This window comes from Conger conger, chromosome 17 (assembly GCF_963514075.1).
Source record: "Conger conger chromosome 17, fConCon1.1, whole genome shotgun sequence".
NCBI classification, from domain to species: Eukaryota; Metazoa; Chordata; class Actinopteri; order Anguilliformes; family Congridae; genus Conger; species Conger conger.
The window spans coordinates 20,959,378-20,981,034 of NC_083776.1; the positions used below are offsets into that span (position 1 = coordinate 20,959,378).

Consider the following 21,657-nt stretch of genomic DNA (forward strand, 5'->3'; position numbering starts at 1 on the left):
TCTCAAGTTATCCAGGGACATAGAATTAAGTACGGCCAACAAGGATGCTCATCTAGGCGGCATTTCAGATTCAAACTTTTGATGAGGGGTCTTCTCTGGAACGAATGTCATGACGTCACCAATCACTCCAGCATCTAAAGCAGGGGTGGGCAATTCTGGTCCTGGAGGGCTGGTGTGTGTATGCAGGCTTTTGTTTCCACCAATTACCCTGGCTAAACGGGCTAATTGGTTATATATGCCACAGTAAAACATTTCATACAGGGTCACAAGAAAAACTCATTCAAGAGCTAAAATGTCAGAAGGCGCAAATGTTAGGGCTGATTAAGTAAGACCAAAAGTTGGCATGAACACCAGAAACAGATGCTTGTTACCGACCTCTGACCTAAAGGGTTGAAGGGTTCAGTGGTAGTAAAAAAAAAAAAGGATACTTCTGGAAGCACCTTAACATGTATAACTAACTGGATTCTGCTATCCTCACATACCTCACAGGGGACCACACATCTATGCCTACAGTACCCATCTGAGATCCTCAGGGAATGGCAATTTGTGAGATGGTAATCTACTGTCGACATATGAATTGACATTTGCATTAGGTTACCATAATGAGGTAGCCCAATTAACCACAATATAAAGGGCATAATTACCATCTTCACTGCAAGAGAAAATGTATTAAAATGAGTAACTGCTGAATCTTATTTATCCTGTGTCCATGTTTCTCAATACAACAATCAAGTTAGCATTTTAATTACTCACATATATTTCAATGTTTTATAAACACCAAACTTGGTAAAAAACCACTGCTCATTAGATGGAGCAGAAGCCATCGGGGTTCAAGCCATCTTTAGATGCCCAGTATGTCATTGCACAAATAGTCCATTATAGTGAGAGCTAAAATATCAATTGAATACTGTGGTAGCCTAGCTTCCCATTTTGTTTAGTAAAACTGTCCCCTATGGGGAAAATCAGGACTTTTATGTCTAAGTCCAGAGACCAGTATCCCTAGGCTATATCACTGTCATCTGTGGGAAGACTGCCAGGAAGAGGAACACAGAATACCCTAAATACCCCCGTATCTCAAAGTCACAATCACTTCCTCTTTAATCAAGAGCTGGCCTGAGCAACTTTTTGAACAGTCCGTAGCCCTAGGGCCATCCTTGCTCAAAAAAAACTCAAAATCCCAGGGCTTGAACCTTTAAGGGGTATCTTTAGAAAGTAGCTCAAAAATTAAACTAATGATGTGAAGTAATCGGGTCAGTTGGAATCTGACGAAATCTAGGAGACAAATTCACTCTCGTAGCAGTATTCGCTCAGACAAAACGTTAACGCTGAAACGGAGTCTGTTCCACTCAGCTAATTCCCAAGGGGGCCGACATCAGTCGCTAACGGTCTCTGAGGACACAGGAGCCATTTCCCTGCTGCTGTACAGCCACCGTGTTAAATGTGAGTGGGCACTTCCTTCAATTTGTCCTGCCCGAAAAGCGAGGCATCAAGACGACAAAAATACATCCGTCCTGAAAGGTAATGGAGTTTGCGATAGACCTCCTCACCATATGATGACGTAACCAGTCGCCAAGTAGCAGACCGAGACCCAGGAAAGAGGTGCTAGCTACACTGGTGACCTCCGTATGACCGCTTGGGTTGGCTGACCATTCAGGTCAATCAGTCCCGGTCAACACCATTACACACACAACAGGGCTGGAGACGGGTATTTTGGAGTTTATTATCCACAATGTTGCTTTTAAATTTACATCAAGAAACATCCACCCAGAACCTAGGTGCCATTTTTCAGTGTATGACAGGAAGTCAAAATTCTTTATTTGAACAGACTGCAGCTACACAACTGTACATTAAACATGCACAAGTTCTCCAAAAAGGGGCAAACAAAATCTACAAAATAAAAATAGCTACATGTACCTCCTCAGATTTTAATTATGTTGGAACCATGTCCAAAGGATACAACCATTTAAAAAAGCAATCTTAAATCACAACCCCTGGACTTTAGTGCCGTTCTGTCGGAATCAGAATCATTGAGACAACCAGAGTTCGTTTCAAACATTTGTTACAATGCGTAAAGACCATCAATACAACAAAGGCCATTGGCTTTAGAATGAATTGGGAGTGGAAAAACGAAAGCAGCTGTTCTTTATTGGAGCTGAAGATCAGAGCACTCGGTCGCACAGTGTTGTGGCTCAGACACTGGCCTGGTTTGTGAAGACGCTGGTGAAACAGTGCAGCTTTCAGAGAAGGCCAGCGTGCCCCACGCACATGCGCAGCCACTTAAATCTCCGCTAACGGAAACCGACGCGCACTACGTAAAAATGTGTCGCCCGGGAATTTTATTTAGCTTCTTTTTTTTTTTTTTCATACAAAAAGGGAATAACAAAAATAACGTTCATCTGGACTCTGTGACATTAAAAAGCAGCCACTACTTAGCATGCGAAGGCTTCCTGTGTTGTACGGTTTTGAATCCGCGTTCCTGTTCGGGGATGGCGTCGGCAGAAGGGGCGAGCGCTTTGTGGACCGGTGTAGCTGCTTTGAGGGGCGCGGGCGGAATGGAGGGAATGGATGTGTGAGTGGGGGGGGGGGGCAGGGGGACGGGGGGGGGCGGCTCAGGGGGCGTCCAGCTGCTCCAGCAGAGTCCTCCTCCTCTTCTCCAGCTCCCCCTCGCTCAGCTCACTGCCCGACGTGTCCCAGCCGTCCTGCAGGGAGAGGAGACCTCTGAACACGCTTCAGACACGCTACACACGCTCTGCTTACGCTACACGTTACACACACTGCTGACCAACGTGTCCCAGCCATCCGGCAGGGAGAGGAGAGCTCAGAACACACACTACTGCACCACACACCTGCCCAGGTATTAAAGGAATTTCTATTTCATGACCATCAACAAAAAAAAGGAGTGACGCATGGTGCCATTCAACACAGGATGTTAGGTGGTAGAATTGTTGTATTTTGAGGCACGTTTGCAGAGTTTTGGCGGTTTGGGAGCATTTTGAGCGTTAAATGAACAGCTGCACCAGTTTGTGTGTAGCTGCAGAGTTGTCTGAAGAGTTTTGAAAAACCAACTTCGGTACTGGAAAAACTGAACTGTGAGCTTCTTAGTAATTGTAACCTGTAAAACTGCATCACTGGGTCACACTAAGGTAGAATTAGACCAGAGAGTTGAAGGTCCCAGTTGCCTGAGCTAGGTGATTATCTGGGTGCACTACACGCAAGACAATATCAGCAATACATGAGGCGCTCCGCTGTCCAAATGGGGATATTATTCCGAGGCTTGGACTGTGAAAATGACATATTTACTGCTGTCATACTTCATTAGATAATATAAGAAGCACTCCTTCCTTAATTTTGCGGGTACAGATGCAGGGACCATCTCATGTGTGCAAGAGGAGATAGCGCTGTTTGAACGGATTACTGCGGGCCTGATGAGCCTGCTGTTTGGAATGGAAATGTGATTTGCATTCAGAATCGCGTGGCGCGTCGGTGAATCATCAACGCTCACTTCACTGGCCGCTTAAGCAGAAGGACGCAGGTTTAGTGAGCAGAAAAGCTGAAGGCCCGCTTCCTCTGGGAAATATAATAACTAATCAAACTACGAATCATTTCCTAGCCTGCACACCAAAGGACGTTCAGTCATTGTACACGCCATGAGTCAACACTCGAGCATGCATTCTGCTCTGCTTCGACCCGCCTCATCTTTGGAGATGTATTATAAATACCGCTATGAGGGAGATTCATGAGCTCATTTTATTGTTACCATTTTAGTATAGATGCTGTGTTTAGAAGCACATTATTATATAATTCTACGGTCACGGTTACTGCCGTTCCCAGTGGGGGATTCCCATTCCTACCTCCTCCTTCCCAGACTTCCTCTTGGGAGACTTCTGCTTGGAGTCGGAGCGAGGTTTTCCTCTGGACCGGTCGTTCTCCTTCTCCTTCTCGCGCTCCTTCTCTTTCTCTCGCTCGCGGTCACGCTCGCGGTCACGGCCTTTCTTGTCCCGTTCGCCGTCCGATTCGGGGGAGGCCTGGAGGAGAGGGGGGGGGGGGAGAGCTTCAGAACACCGTCTCCCTGGTAACGGACAGGGCGGGAGTGAAACGGCGGGCGGAGACCGGCTCGTGAGAACGTACAGACTTGTGACGCCTCTTCTTGGCCTTCTTCTTGTGCTTCTTTGATTTCTTGTAACTTCTCTCTGAAGATCAGAATGAATCAGAGAATGGTCATGAACAGACAGAATTTCTAGTCTAGCAACAGTTCTGTCTCAAGGCCACATTACCATTAAAAATTATTAAAAAGTGCAAACTGCCACAGGTTTAATTTCAGATCGAGTAACTAAGGGGGCAATTGCTTATTCACACGGGTGATGTGGCTGTTTGATAACTTTTTTCATTAAATAAATTAAATAGTGTTAACCGTTTTGCGTTAACTCAGGTTCCCTTCGTAAAAATCTTGCCCAAAGATCTGAAACCATTCAGTGTGACAGCTAAACAATGAGAGGAAATCAGGAAGCAGCATGTTCACAGCACTGTTGATACATAGGTCATAAAGCCTAATCAAGCTGATTTAGCCATAAAAGCTGCTCATTCTCCATGACCGTAGCTAGTGGTAAGATGGCGGGTTGTGATCTGTAGAAAGCTGCAGCTCTGACCAGATTCTCCACTGGAGGACCGCTCTGACGGGGACTTAGATGGCGTCCGTTTCTTCTTCTTTGAATGGTAGTCGTCGTCTTCAGACTCGGAGCCCTGCAGAGACAATACATTTCACTACCACTGTACAAGCTAAGAGTTTATGTACCAGAGCGTACGGCAATAATATGTGACACGCTGACTTACCGAACGAGACCGGGATCTCTTTCTGTGATGTTTCTTGGATTTCTTTGAATGCTTCTTGTTCTTAGAATGATGATGTTGGCACTCGTGCTGGTGGAAAAAGGAGATGACATTCGTCTGATTGAGCTACACGTTCCATTACCATTGCTGCAAATGCATCTAGTGTGCAATATGCAGAGCCAACACGCTTTTCACTCCTGCAAGCCTTCTGACCTTTTGTTTTGAAGAACTCCACTGCATTCCCTCATAGGTAATGATGGTTACATAAGCATTAGAATTTCCAGTGAAGTTCATAGTTCTATGTTTAAATCACAATCATACTTATGTATATAATCTCACTCCATAAAGGGCTAAAAGTAGCACAGATGTAGCATCACCTCCAAAACATGAATGAAGTCCTTGAAGATCCTCTTCCTTTCCGACTCCAGAGTGACGTCCTCAAAGGCAGATTCCTTCAGGAATCTCTCCCGCACCTGAAAATTAAAAGGGAATTCCAGGAAACGTCAGGACATGTTTGAGAACTGCAGGAGATCCCACCGGAATAGCGGGGAACTAAAGAGTGCATGGGGAAATCATTTCACTGATTCACTGTGGAAGTTCACGCACGTGAAGGCGGCTACACGCAGTCTCCGGTCTACTGGAAACATTAACGTCAGTGTCAGGACTACAACTGAAAAGATGCCCTCGTAGAAAGCGTGCGTGATACGTACCCCCTCCCAGGTAGACTCGGGTTCCAGGGGTGGGGTGGCCTGCTTCAGCATGCTCTTGAAGGCCGCCTCTTTCCTCTTCATCTTCCTGGCCTCCTCCTTTTCTCGCTCTCTTTCGCGAGCCTCTGCTTTCTCCAGTAACTGCGCGGCACAGGGGCACGTGAGTGCAGGCCGGAGACGTAGCGGTGAGCAGCATCCCGCAGGACCGCTTACAGACCCCCAGAGGGGTTACACCACTACAATTCACACTTTATTTTTCAATGGGGCAGAGTTCTGGGCTTAAAACATGGAAGGTGAAATATCCAGGCACAGCATAGCCATTATAGTTTTGAGGAAGGGACATAATCTGAATTGCATCTGTAAATATTCCAGCATATATTGCATGCTTAAACTAAACTACAGTATTACTACTACCAATGAAAAAATCTGATGTAAAAGCACATGTAATATAGTAACGGTTGTATACTTGCGAGTGGTTATGTCTGTGGTCATGTTTTAAGAAGTCAACCGGCTGAGACTTACGCTGTTGAAGGCCAGTTTGATGTTGCCGGCGTCCAGCGTGGTGGCTCTCTTATCGGAGCTGATGGCGGTGCCGAACTCCTCGAAGGCTGTGTTGACCTCCACAGTGAGGCCTTTGTCCTGTGAGAGAGAGGCGTTACAGCAGCACACAGGGGCCCTGTGACCAGGCCTGCTGCCTTACGGGTCAAATCTTGGGTTACACTGAATACGTACTTAAAAAGGCCAACATGCATCAGCTTTCTCTTCCTGGTTTTAGTATCTAAAACTCCCACGAGTCGCAGTGACATAGGTTTTTTGGGAAGTCCCTAACCCTGCCCCCAGAGCACAATGGTCAGCTCTCTATGCTAAAATTTAGCAATGTCATCTGATAATTATGCAAAAACATGCATCATGTCACGTGGGAAATCGTTTCACAAACAGCTCAGAAAAATAGCACTTCGACTCTAAAACATGCATACATCGACCATCATATGGATTCAACAATCACAAGCTCCAAGTGGAACATGAAAACTATGCGTGTGGGCCTTTAACTGGTTTTAATACACATTATAGACTGAGGACGCAGAACTCCAGTCCTGGGGCTGAGGTTTCTGCAGGGTGCGGTAACTTTCTTTCAATCAGCAGCCATTGAGGGCTTGGAGATGAGGCATACAGTCTGAGTCAATCACGGACATATATTAATCATTTTAGAGTGGAAACGAGCCAAAACTCAGTGCACACACTTATGCTACGTGCACAGGGTACACAAGGTGCAGGATGCCAAATGTCAGCGGCGAAAGGCGTTCTGGGTTCATTAAAGAGTCACATCAAATTTTTATATGTGGCAGCTAACACGGACTAGTTTTATTAGCATATAAAGGAAACGATACAGCTACAAAAATGTCATTTTGAGAAGGTATGAAATGTTATTTTTTTTATTTTAATAAAGGGGCTCACCTTCAGGATGTCCTTGATGATCCTCTTCTCGTCGTGGTAGCGTGCCTTTAGGTCCTCCACGTAGAACTTAAACAGGTCCAGAGGGGTGGAGCCTACACAAGATTCGATGTAAACTAACGCACACCCGTTATTCCATGTGCGCTCTCCACAAAACTACACACCTTTCCCCCACTATCCTTACTGTACATGCTTCACACATCTCATTTAACCCAATTTAATTTAATATCATAAGCCAGTGTTGGAACACTCAAACGCTTTGCTATAAATTGACAGTAGTGATGGTTGCATCAGCATTAGAATGTTCAGTTAACCCTTTCAGAACCAGGAGTGCCATATGGCACTCTCCACCGTATACCTTTTCAACCAATTGAAATGACTGCTATAGTATTTTTTTGAGCCTCTATTAAAACCGTAATAAATTCCCAACTTTCTCAACCAAAGCCAAAACCCTGTGGGATTTGGGTGGAGCTACTTGATGTTGGACTTGGGACTGAAATTGTTAATGTCCAGTTATTTGCAATCTTAGTTAATAAAGGGTTAATAAACCCCAGTGAACAGGAAAAACCGCAATTCCCAGCATGCCGTTCTCACCGGCCTGGCCCAGCATGTTGGCGAAGCGGATGTCGGAGCTGATGGTGGGGTACATCTCCATCCAGGCAGACATGGAGTGGAGCTGGCCGTGGTCGTGGAGCTCGTCCAGGAATTTCTGCAGGGGGCGACACGGTTACACCGGGAGCACGGAATCAATTTCGCCTCAGAAAGGAAATGAGTGTCTGTGTACGAGCGTCTCTGCAGGGGTTCAGACTCCGGAGATAAACTGCTCTCCATCTGCTCCACTCTAAAAGCTGCAGCTCTTTCACAGTGTGTGGCCTCACGCAGGGGCCTGTAACTGCTGCTCAGAGCGAACACAGACGCCGGCTACCTTTTTCAGCTGTGCGTTCGGTTTCATTTTAAAGATTTTCAACAGGCAACTGTGACAGAACAAGGCCAGACATTTCTTAGCCGAAGGCTTACGATTCAATCAACCTTATCATTTCCAATACAGTTAGGAGACCAAGGAAACCACGCTTGCAAGGTATCGGTTTATCTTGATCTGGCTCAAGAGCCACATCTCCACAGACAACTAGACATGATGAAGGGTTCATTATGAAAAACTATGAAGGATCACTGTACACAACTGTTAATCTAATCTGCTGTCCAGAAAAGGTTAATAGCTTTTTAATTATGCCTTTAGGAAGATTTTGTGTTCATTAAAAGGACCTTTGAAAGAACCCAGTTGGCTGGTTTCTCTTGCAATTCAATTCAGGAAAAATTGATCTCAGGTCCACTTCAACAACACAAACTCTCGCGTCCAATCCGGTTGAAGAGTCAGCAGCCAGCCGCAGACCTCTGGTCTGAAAGAGAAAAGGGGCGAGCTCCCACCTGGAAGGCCTCCCTGTTCTTGCGATGTCTGCGGCGCTCCCGCAGGAGAGACTTCTGCTTCTCGTCCTCCTCCTCCTTCTCCAGGGTGCGGATGTGCTCCTCGAAACAGATCAGCGCGTCCTCCTTGTCCATATCTGGGGAGGGAAAGCGTTAGCAGCAGGGTCCCAGTTACAGAGTGCTAGCCTCATGCGATACGCTATGCTAGCTGGAGAAAGGAGCTACAGCGAATCACTGTTCCTCTTAAAACCTGGAGCAACACTCAAGCCCATGGTGCCAGGGCATACCGTTTACAGCAGAGACTGTTTCCAGGGTCACTGCAATAATAACACCATCGATACAGCTGGAACGGATTGGATATCTGGAGCTTCAATCCATCCAGTACCTAACCTGCTTATTCTGGGTCATGGTTGCGATGGGACATGAGCCTATCCCAGCATGCATTGGGGCAAGAGCCAGTAATGCACCCTGGGCAGGTCACCAACCCATCGCACAGCCCCACAGATCATACACTCACACACTCATACCTATGGGCAGATATCGGTTACTTTGTGAAAGGCCGGTTTTTAAGAGTAAGGGAGGTTTAGGGAGAAGCGTCAGACTGCCGCACACGTACTCTGCAGCTCCTCGTCCTCGGCGAAGGTGGGGTTGTCCAGCAGGTACTGCTGGGCCTCAGACCAGGTGGTGCGGTACGTCACGTTGGCCATGTTATCCAGAATGTTCTTCAGAGCTTCCCAGTTCCTCTTCCTCAGCTGCTTGGCTTGTTCCTGCCAAGCACACATTCAGCAACACATGCAATTACAAACCAACCGCAGATAACTAATAACTACTCAAATAACAAACCGACTGCAAATAACCAATAACTATTCAAATAACTATCCAGTAAAAGCATATTAGTTAAGTTTCCACTCAAATCACTATTTCCATCACTATAAAATCTTATTTTACCTTGCAATGATCAATGATACAATGAAAAAAGTGAGTCATTTAGAAAGAGTGATTTTACTCAGTGGAATTTGCACCAAACCGGGCTTGAAGATGGAACTACAAAGATTAAAATACTTTACAGACAAAGTCTGTATTTTAAATAGTTTAACACGATACAAATTTCTATCATGACTGATTTCGATAGGGGCTTGCTGTACATGTCAATGACCTGGCCAGTTAGTTCACAAATTAACAATCTTCCAGAACATTCTAGGGCTCCTGAAAGTATTCAAGGACTTTCAGTAGCCTGGAGTCAGTTGATGGGATGGGTCAGAGGCCAGGAAGGCAGGCAGATGGGGAAACGGACAGATAAGGGGCCCCCTCCCTCACCTTCTCCTTCTTGGCCAGGTAAAATAAGACATCCTCGTAGATCTCCAGGCGGTCCCGTTCAGGAACGATGCTCCACACTTCCAGCTCCCCGAACATCTGCTCGGCTTTCCTGGAGGATGACCGCAGTGTCACAAACACTCAACGCTTCACAGATTTGGCTACGCGACAGCACTACAGCTGAGGATACAGGACAGACAGTATCGCTTCTGCTCTTGAGGAAAGAACGGGCACTGCTATAGGAAAACCTGGCTGGTGTGATGTGTGCGATGTGTGCCAGGGTGAGTTCTTCCACACGATGGCAGCAGTGTAGCGTAAAACTGTCCTGAACCCTGGCTGACATTCAGCTATGGAATAAACTCGGACAGCATGTTTTATACATCTCTATATGTCAGAAATCTCAATGCACATTTCTGTGGGCAAACTTCCACAGAAATAAATTTAGATATTTATAGAAATATTTCAGAAATTAGACCTTTCTGGAAAATGGAAACTGAATGTGTCCATGTTGCAATGTGTACTAAACCACAAAGGTTTGTTGAACGGAACAGTAATTCTTTTGTCAAACAGTTAAAACATTATCCCGTACTATTTTAGAAGAGACAGTAGTATCTCATGAGATTGGAACAGTCAGCTTAACAGCTACACTCTCCCAGTTTCTAAACCTCAATGCAACTCTGCTGCCGTTAAAACGTCATCCCAAAAATGCACCGGTGATGACAAGTGTGTGTATTACGGCCCGGCAGAGAGCCTGGTACATTACTCATTACCACCCGGAGCTCTGGGGAAAGAGGGCCGCCCCAGTAACAGAGATGACGGATGGATTTCACCTCCGTCTCAGCCTGCTCCTCCAGACCTCCGCATTTATAGGCCCTACTGCGTTTTTACCCAGGCCTGACACCCACTTCAGAGTTTATTTCATGGTAGAATAACTACACCCAATCGGTACCGTACTTGCTCTGACTGAGCCTCTCAGAGCCAGACTTTCCCACATTATGAACAGGATCTCTGCTGTACTTGAGAGATGGAGACTATGGAGGCTATCGAGGGTGTGGAACACTTCATTTGCCACTAAAGTATAAGTGTATATAACCTGTTGGATGGTGACAGCTGACAGCAAGACAGGAAAGCAGGATATGCTATTTGTATATCACCTACTGGCTAAGATGTTTTCCCAGGAATACTGAAAAATTGCTGAAAAAAAACTGATAAATACTTGTGATATAGTGCAATACGTATAGCAACTTAGTCAATTGTGCAGCATTAAATTATGTGAACTAATTAACCACCAAAACATTGTAATGCTCATGACTAATCAAAATGGATTGACGGCATACCAATGGAAACAACTCTACATTCTCAATACAACCACAATTTTTAGTGAGTCACTCAATTAGGAAATGCAAGGAGAGAGACTGCCCAGCGCTCAAAGCTGAACAAACACATACTTGTATCTGGTAGTGGAGGTCATCTTGTCATGGTTCTCCAGGAAGCGCTGGTAGGTCTCTTTGGACTCCTTGTACTTAATCCTGGCCTCCTCCTTCTCCTCCTTCTCAGTCTGGACCTTGTACGCGTTGAACGCCTGCTTCTTCTCGCTCAGTTTAGGTAGTGCGCTTAATGAGACAGTACGGAGGGGACAGGTGTTTGTTACGCTGCCATTGGTCAAGACCAAGCACATGACACGGTCCTGAGCAGGTGTTACCTGTAGCGTGGGTCATTGATGATCATCTTCATGGCCTGCTCCCAGGAGGCATTGGATGACACACCCTACAAAATCAAATGAACAGCTTCAGAATCAAACAAACCAAGATTCATCATCATGGAAACAACCACACCCGTATACACATTTTAATAATACAATGTGAAGCACACAGTCACAGAACAGATTGTGAGGTCAGAAGGCCTCCAGTATTATACAGGAGAACCAACAATGCTTTACTGCAGGTGTCTCAAACTGCAGTCCATCCCGTTTCTAGGATTTCCTTTCCATAAGCAGCCAATTTAGGCCTTGGAACAGAATGTGCAGACTCTTAGCCAGTCGATGCCTTAAACTAAGCTCTTAAGTGCTGAAACGCATGGAAATCCAGTACACCTCTGCCCTCCAAGAGCGCCGTGCGAGATCCCTGCTTTACTGCTAGTCTCCGGGAGAAATACTTTCAATCAGGTTGAAAGTAATCCCTCGTTTTCGCCTTTTTCAAAGTCATTCTTATTCACCGAGCACATCCCTCAAACCGCCTGCTTCCTGGTCACGTATTCGCCCAATAAAGCCAATTACCAAAACGTGGCCAGTGAGGTCTCTCTGGAAATTAACACACTACCTCAGGATAAACTCTTGTGGGCCTAATTAAAGCAACTAAAACGGGATCAATAAGTGACCTCAGAGGGGAAGAAGGGAAAAAAAAAGGGACCTTTTCCAATAGAACAAGCCCCGGCCCTGTTGTACCCGGAGCGGTTGTGCGTTTGCGATGCGAGCGGAGCCAAACGGAGCAGCTGCCAGCTCTGAGGGCGTTACGAGGCTGTAAAACGGCGGCGGGGAGAGACGAGGAGCGCCAGCCGTGCCTGCAGCGGACGCTGAGGCGGGCCAGGTCTGTCACACGCAGCCCGACAAAAGAACCAGTCCCACGGGCTCGGGACACAAGCCCGCGGGAAATTAAGCGACTGGAGTTACTGCACCTTTTCCTTCAGCAGCTCTTTGAAAGCCTGCTTGGCCTCCTCCTTGGTGTTCCACTTGTACACCTTCTTCACCAGCTCCGGACGCTCCTCCTTCTTAGGGGCGTCCCTGTGAGGACCAGAGGCCAGGGGAGAGAGGACCGTCAGAACAAACGCATCACACCTACGGCTCGCAAATGTCAAACACAACCCTCTGCTGCATTTAAGGAAGTGGAAATTGAAACCAGTGCAATATTGAATCCAGGGATCTCCTGGCTGTATGTTTCAATCTGAATGTCTATACTGCATTGATTGGTCATTTCTGGAAAGATTGTGTCTACAAACTGTAGACTGTAATTTCTGCCCAGCGCATACCTACAGACTGCACCAATTTCTGGAAAGATAGTCTACATTACAGTTACCATTACAGTTATTTAGCTCACACTTTTTATCCAAAGCGACTCACAGTTGATGAGATTAAACAGGGGCCAATCCCCCCTGAGGCAATGTGGGGTTAAGGGCCTTGCTCAAGGGACCAACAGCTAGACAGCACTGATTTCCGGATAGATGCAAGCACATGGTGCCAGGTTTACAGCGAGTGGGGGCGGACAGGCGGAGTACAGGGGGGGCTTACATACCCGGCGGGGGTCTCTATGCCGGGCGGGTCCTCCGTGGAGTTGACGGGCGTATCCGCGGTGACCTCGGGCACCTGAACGGGTGCCGGGGTCAGCTGCTCCTCCACCACGGCGGGGGCGGCGGTCTCCGTTTCCGACGGCGTTGCTATGGCGACGACAGCCTCTGGCTGCGCCACGGGCACGGCGGTTACCGTGGCGACCGCGCTGGCGGCGGCGGCGGCGGCAGCAGCAGCAGCAGCAGCAGCAGCGTCGGGTGTTCTGTGAACAATCAGAGACATTCTTCAGATTTCAACCCCTGGACCACCAAAACTAGGGAAACGTCTACCGCCATAGTTACACTCCTCCTCCCCTCCCCTCCCCTCCCCCCCCCACCAGTTTAAACCAGTTTAAAAAGCAATAACCCCAACTTACCCAGACTCTTCTGCTTTTATCATAGCTGCAAGAAAGAGAGATAGTAAGCTCACATGTAAACGTTTGAGAGAGAGAGAGAGACATATGTTCACGTCAGACCTGGGTCAAATACGTAGTTGTTTTGGACTCTGTGCTCCACTAATCTTAGCGGGTGCAATGGAGTCAACCAAGAAAACCAGAAGGTTTCAAAACACCAGACAAGCTCAGTGAACTGTAGAAAAATATTTGAATCCAAAACGCTAAATGTATTTCACTCAGGTCGGTCACATGTATAAGAATATATTGATACAACCTTTGAAGCAGATATCAAATTGCAAAATAACTGGTAAATACATAGTGTTCCCAGAAAAATGAAATATCCATCAATGCTGTTAAAACTATCAATAATAAAGCATGCTTTGGTGGATCCCCCATACCACAGTACACTAACCAAACATAGAGGAGGGCTGCATCGTCAGGAAGCACAGAAATGGCTGAATTATTATTTTTGCAAGTTCTTGTGATCACCTTCTAGATCCTCCAGCTCTTTGGGTTTGGTCCAGCGGGACTCCTTGGTCTGAGAGTTGTAGTAGTACGGCTTTCCTGTGTCCGACTTGTATTCCTTCCATGGACATTTTGACAACAGTTGCTACAAAGGCAAAACAAATATACATATATTATCCATAAAGAATAGAATCCCATCTATCTTTCTTCTTCTTTTAAACAAAGTCGGTCTCCCTATTTTTTGCGAGACATAAAAATGTACAAACATAAACAATGGTTTCTTATTTTAGCTTAACAAATATACATATATATCTATATCTACGACAGATCAGAATTAAAATGACCCATCTGCATGTTTCCAGACACACTTATAGCTACATTTCAGTATAAATGAATATAAATGAATGTGAATGGTACCCATCTGTCAAAAATCTCATTACCGGGCACTGATACAAGTGCAGAGGATAATATCCTTACTCGTGGCTGAAACCCCATTACACTGGCCTTCTTTCTATGATTTAGACTGCTTAAAAATAAAAAGGAAATGCACTCAGTGACAACTTCATTACGTACACCTGGACACCAGCTCGCTAAAGCAAAGACTTCTAATCAACCAATGTGCAGGCAAATGAATGCATAAAAGCATGCACACACGGTCATGAGGTTCAGTTGTTGTTCAGACATTTGATCCAAGTGACTTTGACCATGGAATGATTGCTGGTGGCTTGAGTATATCAGAAACTGCTGATCTCCTGAGATTTTCACACGGTCTGTGGATGTTTTTGTTTTTCACACCAAAACTCTAGTGAGTGGCAGTTCTGTGAGTGAAAACGCCTTTTTAATGAGAGGTCAGAGGAGAAGGACCAGAGTGGTTCAAGCTGACAGGAAGGAGATGGTAATAAACATATAATAGTGGATACACCATGTACATGTGCTAGATTTTAATATTGTTATGGGAGGAAAGTTAATACCTTGCATGAATTTAGCCATGGCAGCAGCCAGCTCATTTTGACCTGTAAGCACTGACCTCTGCAGGAGATTTCAGCTCATCTGGCTTCTCCCAGGTGGACTGTTTGGTCTCTGTGTTGTAGTAGTACGTCTTCCCTTCCAAAGACTTGTGCTCCGTCCACACCGACTTCTGCAATTACAACCACAATTTACACATGTCCTTACCAACCCCCTGAAACAGACCTAAAGACAAAATAACCAGTATTAAAACCCACAATCAAGAAGCCAAACTGACTTCACAATTTAGAAAATGGTGGCTTGGCAAAGAGCAGTGTGAATTGTGCAAACATTAAAAGTTAAATCCATTTAAAACAATGAAAGTGTGCTTTAAATAGTGCATCAAGCACAAGGCCCCATCTCTATACTCTGAGCTTATAAGAGATATGAAGTTGTAGTTATGGCACACTCATTCTTTAAGCTCAGGAGATATGAAGTTATAGTTATGGCGCACTCATTCTTTAAGCTTAGGAGATATGAAGTTATAGTTATGGTGCACTCATTCTTTAAGCTTAGGAGATATGAAGTTGTAGTTATGGCGCACTCATTCCTTAAGCTTAGGAGATATGAAGTTATAGTTATGGTGCGCACATTCTTTAAGCTGAGGAGATATGAAGTTGTAGTTATGGCACACTCACCTTCTTTGGCTGGTCATCTTGAGGGGAGCTGCTCGAAGGTGTACTGAGCTGAGCGGCAGAAATGGTGCAAGTGATCGATTTCCCAGAAGAAAGAGAGGAGGAGGAGGAGGAGAGACAGATTACCACTCAGGCCTTGGCATGAGCCGTCTACCTTTATTATGACCATGAGGACAACTGTTGCAATAACTGTTATTTTTAATTTCCTCATCCAACAGCATAACCTTTCTGAGAATGTGGATTCACCCGCTTCCCTGAGACATGCAGCAAGGGCGTATTAAAAGTTCTATTAAAAAATCTCATCAAAAATACAGCAAGAGCCACTTTACAAATTATTGCAATATTCATTATTTAGGAAAGCATGTGCCTCCGTGAATAATTTTAATTTAAGTATTTCAATCATGAACTCACCATTGTTCCAGGGGGGGCTGTGGCTAAATGAAAAAAATAAAATTCTGTAAGAATGAGCATGTAAAAGCAGTATGCTGAAACTCATTTCATCAGAAACAAAGGTTAAGAGCTTACCAGCAGTGTCCACTGGGCTTACACCAGGCTGTGGACGGAAGAAACATCACAACTCATAAAACACAAGTACTTTGCCAAACAAATATTCATCAAAATATAAGTGGCTCACTAATGCACAAATAGACCAAATTTCCGCAACATTATTTTGTTCTAAATTAATGGACCCGGACCTATTTATACCTGAATTTTCATTTAAAATTTTCAGGCTCAGATCTCAACAGTAGCCCATTCAGTGCCAAATGTGTCATCGACGGCTCAACATTAGGAGCTCTCCCCCACACACCCCATCAGTGAACATGCACAGCGGGAGTCAAATCATGACCACCGGAGAATAAATATTAAAGGCCTGAGCAGGCACTTAAATATGCGGTTTGTGTATTAGCGGGGTAGTGCTGTCTCTGGTTGCTGCTGATATGAACTGACAAGTGTGAATTTCCTCCAACCAGCTCCCCGAGCAGGGAGCGGAGAGCCCAGCTGCCATCTGGAGTGCATCGCCTCAGAGAAGCGTCGTTTGCCGAATATCGTACAGCATGCAACACGTTCCAAATTACCCACTTAATCACTCGCACCACTTTAAGACAAGGCACGAAACCATACATGCATTCGTCACATAGACTTAAGCCATAGAGCATACATACATAGATACAGGTGTATATACATATGCATAGGTGTGTGTATATGACTATGTATGAATGCAATTGTTTGCTAATATTATCAAGTGCAGGGGTCGGCAACCCTGGTCCTGGAGAGCCGCAGGGTGTGCTGGCTTTCGTTGTTACTTGGCATTAATTGATCAATGAAAGCCATTGATTACACAGTTAACTCACCTCATCTGGTTTCTTGGGTCTGAATCGGCTGCTTATTTTAAGGTGGAGACGAAATCCAGCACACCCTGCGGCTCTCCAGGACCAGGGTTGCCGACCCCTGATCAAGTGCAAACTGGCCAGTATGAGAAATTAAACTACTTCAAACTGAATGAATCAGAATTCATGCAAACTGACATTACAACTGCAGGATATTTGGGTAGTAAAGCCCAATACAGCTACATAATAGAGGCTGATGAGTTATTGACACCTGAGGGTTATAAAAGCATGTCAGTCTCTTAGGAATCTGTATTGGGCTTTACCACCCAAATATCCAGCAGTTGTAACATCAGCCACAGTGGAATTGCCCAAAGGATAAAACTGGCAGACCCTTCCAATCTAAATTAATGAATTATTTCCAAAGGAAAGCAGTGCAGTTCTGTTAGAGGGACTGTAGGCTGCGTTTCCTAATCTCATTAAATGGACTGTTCATCGATATAACTTATTAAAATTAAATCCTGTGCCACCACCTGAGAAGGCAGATGGTGTGGTGAGGGGTGGGGGGGCATTTATGAATAATGAGGGAGAGCTCCATTTGCATTCTTCCGAGCCCAGTCTCAAACGTGACAAACACTCGCACACAGAATTCTCCAACAGACAGTTCGACAGTTCACTCCCAAAATGGCCGACAGAAGAAGAGTGCGCTAATGAAGCGGCGCTGAGGGGGTTACCGGTCCCGTCGGCTGCATGGGCCCGGCTGGCATGCGCGGCGGCATCATCATCCCTGGCATCATGGGCGGCATCATACCCGGCATCTAATAAAAGAACAGCGCGGTATATTCATCAGCGTCCCCTCCCGGCTCGCACCTCTGATGCATGCTGGGTATAAATAAGCGGTAAGAGACGCTCCGCTGAACCCTCTGAAGCTGCAGCTCGCAGCTTGTGCTTAGCAGAGCGCGCCGACACCTCGCTTACAATTTAAACCTCTCCCAGAGATCACAGCCCTTAATTAGGAAGCCGTGAAAAGTGGCCCGCTATAGCCGCGCGCCCTGCGAGGAGAGCTATAAATGTCTGAAGAAGGGCCCTTACCCGGATGACTTCACGAGGACTAACCCAAAATCAGAGAGCGTCACCTTTTTTCACACTCGCAGCCTCCTTTATTAGCTGGGCTGAACTTCATTTGGCATTTACTGGTTGCACTCCTAAATTTAAATGTTCTTGTATCCCATTTAGACATTGTGAGGATAATTTTGGTTTTCTGTGCAGTCATTTAGAACTGTATCATTGCACTGAATTAATGCCAGATAAACAATATTAGAAAAATACATTTTACTACAGTGGGTGCCAGAAACTAGCTCTAGCAAAAAGGATAATGAACAATTCTTAACACTTCAAAACCAAAGCAACAAAGAGCTTCCCTTAATTATCGGAGTTACTATGGTCCGTTAAAAAGCTGGTCTGCCCTTGCAATCATAATTACAAGGCTATATCTGCATTCTGAATAGTTGATATTCACCTTCAAAGCTTTCACATCCTAACATAACTGAAAAGCAGGTCAGTTCATCACATATCAAAATGCCAGACATCCTAGAAGTACTCTGAATGTACAATATGAAATTCCTATGAAATTGCCCTATAAACAACATATTTATGACACCAACTCATTTATCAGAAATGTCAGTTAGAACCGTATCAGTCTGAACTGAGGCTCCTCCCACCTGTCCCATGGGAGGCCCTCCCATCGGGGGCATCATGGGTGGGATCATGGCCGGGGGCATGGGGGCCATGTTCGGAGGCCTCTGTCCCATCGGCGGCATTCCCATGGGCGGGAAATGAGGCGGCATTCCTGGCGGTCCCATCTTAAAACACACAAAAAAAGGGGGGGGGGGTGTCAGAGGGGGTGTAAGAAACTCTGCACGCTATCTGAGGTGGGGAATAACACAAACACTCTGGAGGAAGTGATCTTTCCAGCAGCACCAACTTACAAAGGGCGGTGGCATCCCTGAAGGTGGGACAACTGGGAAAGGTGCGGCTTGGTTCGGACCATTGCTACCATCTGTCGAAGACTGGCACAAACAAGACAGCCCAGACATACGGTTACTACTACAACCATAGGCACATACCCTGAGCTCCGTAATGTTTGGGACAAAGACATTTTCGTTTCTTGATCCGGCATTCTACTCCACAATTTTAGATGTGTAATGGGACAATTCCTAAATGGTAAGAGTGAAGATTCTAAGCTTTTATTAAAGGGTATTTACATCCACTTCGGTCTCAGCATATAGAAATCAGCACTCTTTATACATAGCCCCCATTCTCAGGACCCCATAATGTTTGGGACAAATTATTGTTCTCCAACTGAAATTAGTCATGTTTAGTACTGTTGTTTTATATCCCTTGCTTGCAACAATTGCTTGAAGTCTGTGACCTATAGACATCACTAGGTGCTGAGAATCGTGGTGATGCTCTAGCAGGCTTATGCTGCAGCCATCTTCAGCTCCTGCTTGTTTTGGGGGCTAGCTGCCTTAAGTATTCCTCGGCATATGAAAGGCATGTTCAATTGCATTCAGATTGGATGAATGACTTGGGCAGACAATAATTTTCCAGTTTTTGGCTTTGGAAAACACCTTTGTTGCTTCAGCAGTATGTAGTATTCTCCTGCTGTAGGGTGAACCACTGGCCAATGAGTCTAGAACCATTTGCTTGAACTTGAGAAGATGATGCTTCTGTACACTTCAGAATTGATCCTGCAGCGACGATCAGCAGTTAGATCATCAATGAGGACAAGTGAGCTAGTACCAGCAACCAAACCCATAACACCCCACCACCTTGTTTCACTAATGAGTGGGGGTGCTTTGGATTTTTGACAGTTCCTTTTGGCCTCCACACTTTGCTATTGCCATCACTCTGATACAAGTTAATTAATGGCTCCACAATGAATCCACAAGACCTTTTTCCAGAACTCTGCTGGCTCTTTTAGGTACTTGTGACATCTCACATCTGCTTCCTGAAGAGTGTTTCTGATCTGACAGGTTTTTGGGGGGTTTTGTCATTATGACACAAAATACTTTGCAATCAACTGTACTGGCCTCCCAAGCCCTTTGAGATTAGAGCTCACCAGTGCGCTGCTGGTGTTCCAAACAGATTATTTTCACAAGCCAAAGGTTTGTTTCTCTTATTCCTCAGCCTCATAATGGCTCCATTGAATTTCGTTGTGACATTACTCAAGTCCTCATGTTGACAATCAGCAATAACAGACTCCAAAGGCAATAGAATCAAGACTAGATACTGAAAGTTGTCCTTTAACAGGCATTTAGCAGATGCTCTTATCCAGAGCGACGTACAACAAAGTGAAAATCGAACACAGGGACAAGTGTGATGAGGACCCTAGAGGACAGTACGGTTCCGAGTCCTAGCGTGACCATATACAACTGCAAGGAGTGCCCTGAAATGGGGGGGAAGGGGGGTATATAAAAAATGTACTGTCATTTCTACATGGTGAAACCCAATGTATACTGTTGTTTGGACTACAGATCTAAAATTGTGTAGTATGAAGCCATCAAGAAAAAATATGTCTTTGTCCCAAGCAGTATGGAACTCACTGTATGTAGCAATAACAAACTATCTGTGAGCCATAAAAGTATCTAAATTCTCTCTCCATAGAAAATAATAAGCACAGCTAATGAGGCAGGCATTAGTCACGACATAGCCATGTATTTCTTAATCATACCCCTAAGGACAGTAGAACGCATTACCATATCTTATATTTTCTAAATTACCAATGTAAAAATAGAAACTTTTAAAATATTCAATTAATAACAATGGTTTACATCTCGCAATTAAATATTAAAATTTTGATTTCCGTAATCAGTGACTAGAGCTTTACAACCAGCTAACTTGCCATTACTCAAATACAATGAAAGACGTTATGTCTGCCATCCTTCAGACCCAATAAACTAGATCGTCCGAAGGACATCTTTCTGTCTAAAATGTCCAACAATGGCATGGACCCCAACTCCAGTGGAGGGCTGCAGAATCTGCATGTTTTTGTGGTTACCTTTCAATCGACAGCAAATCATGGTGTGTGGACTCCTCAGCCAATTAATTACGTTATCGCATTAGTGCTGCAACACACAAACAACCAACACGCACTGTACCTCTCAGGAGGTGTGTGGCTCTTAACCTCAGAGACCTGTTGCCGAGAGCAACCAGATGACATCAACCAAACCCAGAAGCAAGTATCAGAAGAAAGCCTCAGCAAACTGAAGCATGCTCATAGCACCAGGGCCAAATATGCTGAATCACTGGGGCCTCAAAAAGCAATGTGTGGTGCCCATCACAGAACCAGGACTGTCAAGCATAGCAGTAAATTACACTGCAGGTAAACTGCATGTTGCCTGACCATATGATGTCATCAGATATTGAAAAGCATGTCCAGTTAATTCCAAATTTTAACTTTTACTAATTTATCCAGATAAAGCTATCAATCCGTAAATACAATGTTGTTACATACCAACTTGTTCATAGCTAGCTATGCCCTACAAGGAATGCCTACCAACTGAACAGGTGAACAATAATCCAGAGATGTAGTTTATACATTACGTTTACTGTCCTAGAAAGGTGGACTGTAAATCGCCAAATAACAGCAACACATAATTAATATACTTACAAACATAGCTGCACCATTGGTCATGGAATCAAAAACAGGTCAGGTCCATATGCACCATTTTCTGAGCCTGTAGGGCAGTGGTTCCCAACCCTTTTCCTGGAGATCTACTGTCCTGTAGGT

At 45.1% G+C, this 21,657-nt stretch overlaps 1 protein-coding gene across 3 annotated transcripts; it reads right to left on the reverse strand.

Annotated features, from left to right (window-relative positions):
• Positions 1-1,696: 1,696 nt before the first annotated feature.
• On the reverse strand, positions 1,697-21,650 carry prpf40a (PRP40 pre-mRNA processing factor 40 homolog A). 3 transcript variants are annotated; one of them, XM_061225640.1, is made up of 27 exons: positions 21,538-21,650; positions 18,854-18,934; positions 18,587-18,727; positions 17,600-17,683; positions 16,066-16,093; positions 15,952-15,974; positions 15,544-15,591; positions 14,928-15,038; positions 13,925-14,045; positions 13,418-13,442; positions 13,010-13,264; positions 12,396-12,501; positions 11,425-11,489; positions 11,171-11,335; positions 9,726-9,834; positions 9,025-9,175; positions 8,412-8,545; positions 7,581-7,695; positions 6,990-7,081; positions 6,057-6,173; positions 5,538-5,675; positions 5,205-5,300; positions 4,831-4,917; positions 4,647-4,740; positions 4,129-4,190; positions 3,852-4,025; positions 1,697-2,699 (listed from the first exon to the last, which is right to left on the reverse strand). In XM_061225640.1, exons 1-27 carry the CDS (start codon positions 21,559-21,561, stop codon positions 2,610-2,612), a joined length of 2,736 nt encoding a protein of 911 aa, XP_061081624.1. In that variant the 5' UTR covers positions 21,562-21,650; the 3' UTR covers positions 1,697-2,609. The 3 variants fall into 3 exon arrangements, with proteins under 3 accessions (XP_061081624.1, XP_061081623.1, XP_061081625.1); XM_061225639.1 differs by having other exon boundaries at positions 6,990-7,102; XM_061225641.1 differs by lacking the exon at positions 18,854-18,934 and having other exon boundaries at positions 6,990-7,102; positions 21,538-21,622.
• Between the last annotated feature and the right edge of the window lie 7 nt (positions 21,651-21,657).

Excerpts from the sequence above, each read along its gene's own strand:
- prpf40a (XM_061225639.1), bottom strand. The coding sequence starts at position 21,561 with ATGACCAATGGTGCAGCTATGTTT. Across the intron at positions 11,336-11,424 it reads ATCAATGACCCACGCTACAG|CGCACTACCTAAACTGAGCG; the intron begins GTAACACCTGCT and ends TGTCTCATTAAG. Across the intron at positions 9,835-11,170 it reads ACCTCCACTACCAGATACAA|GAAAGCCGAGCAGATGTTCG; the intron begins GTATGTGTTTGT and ends GTCATCCTCCAG.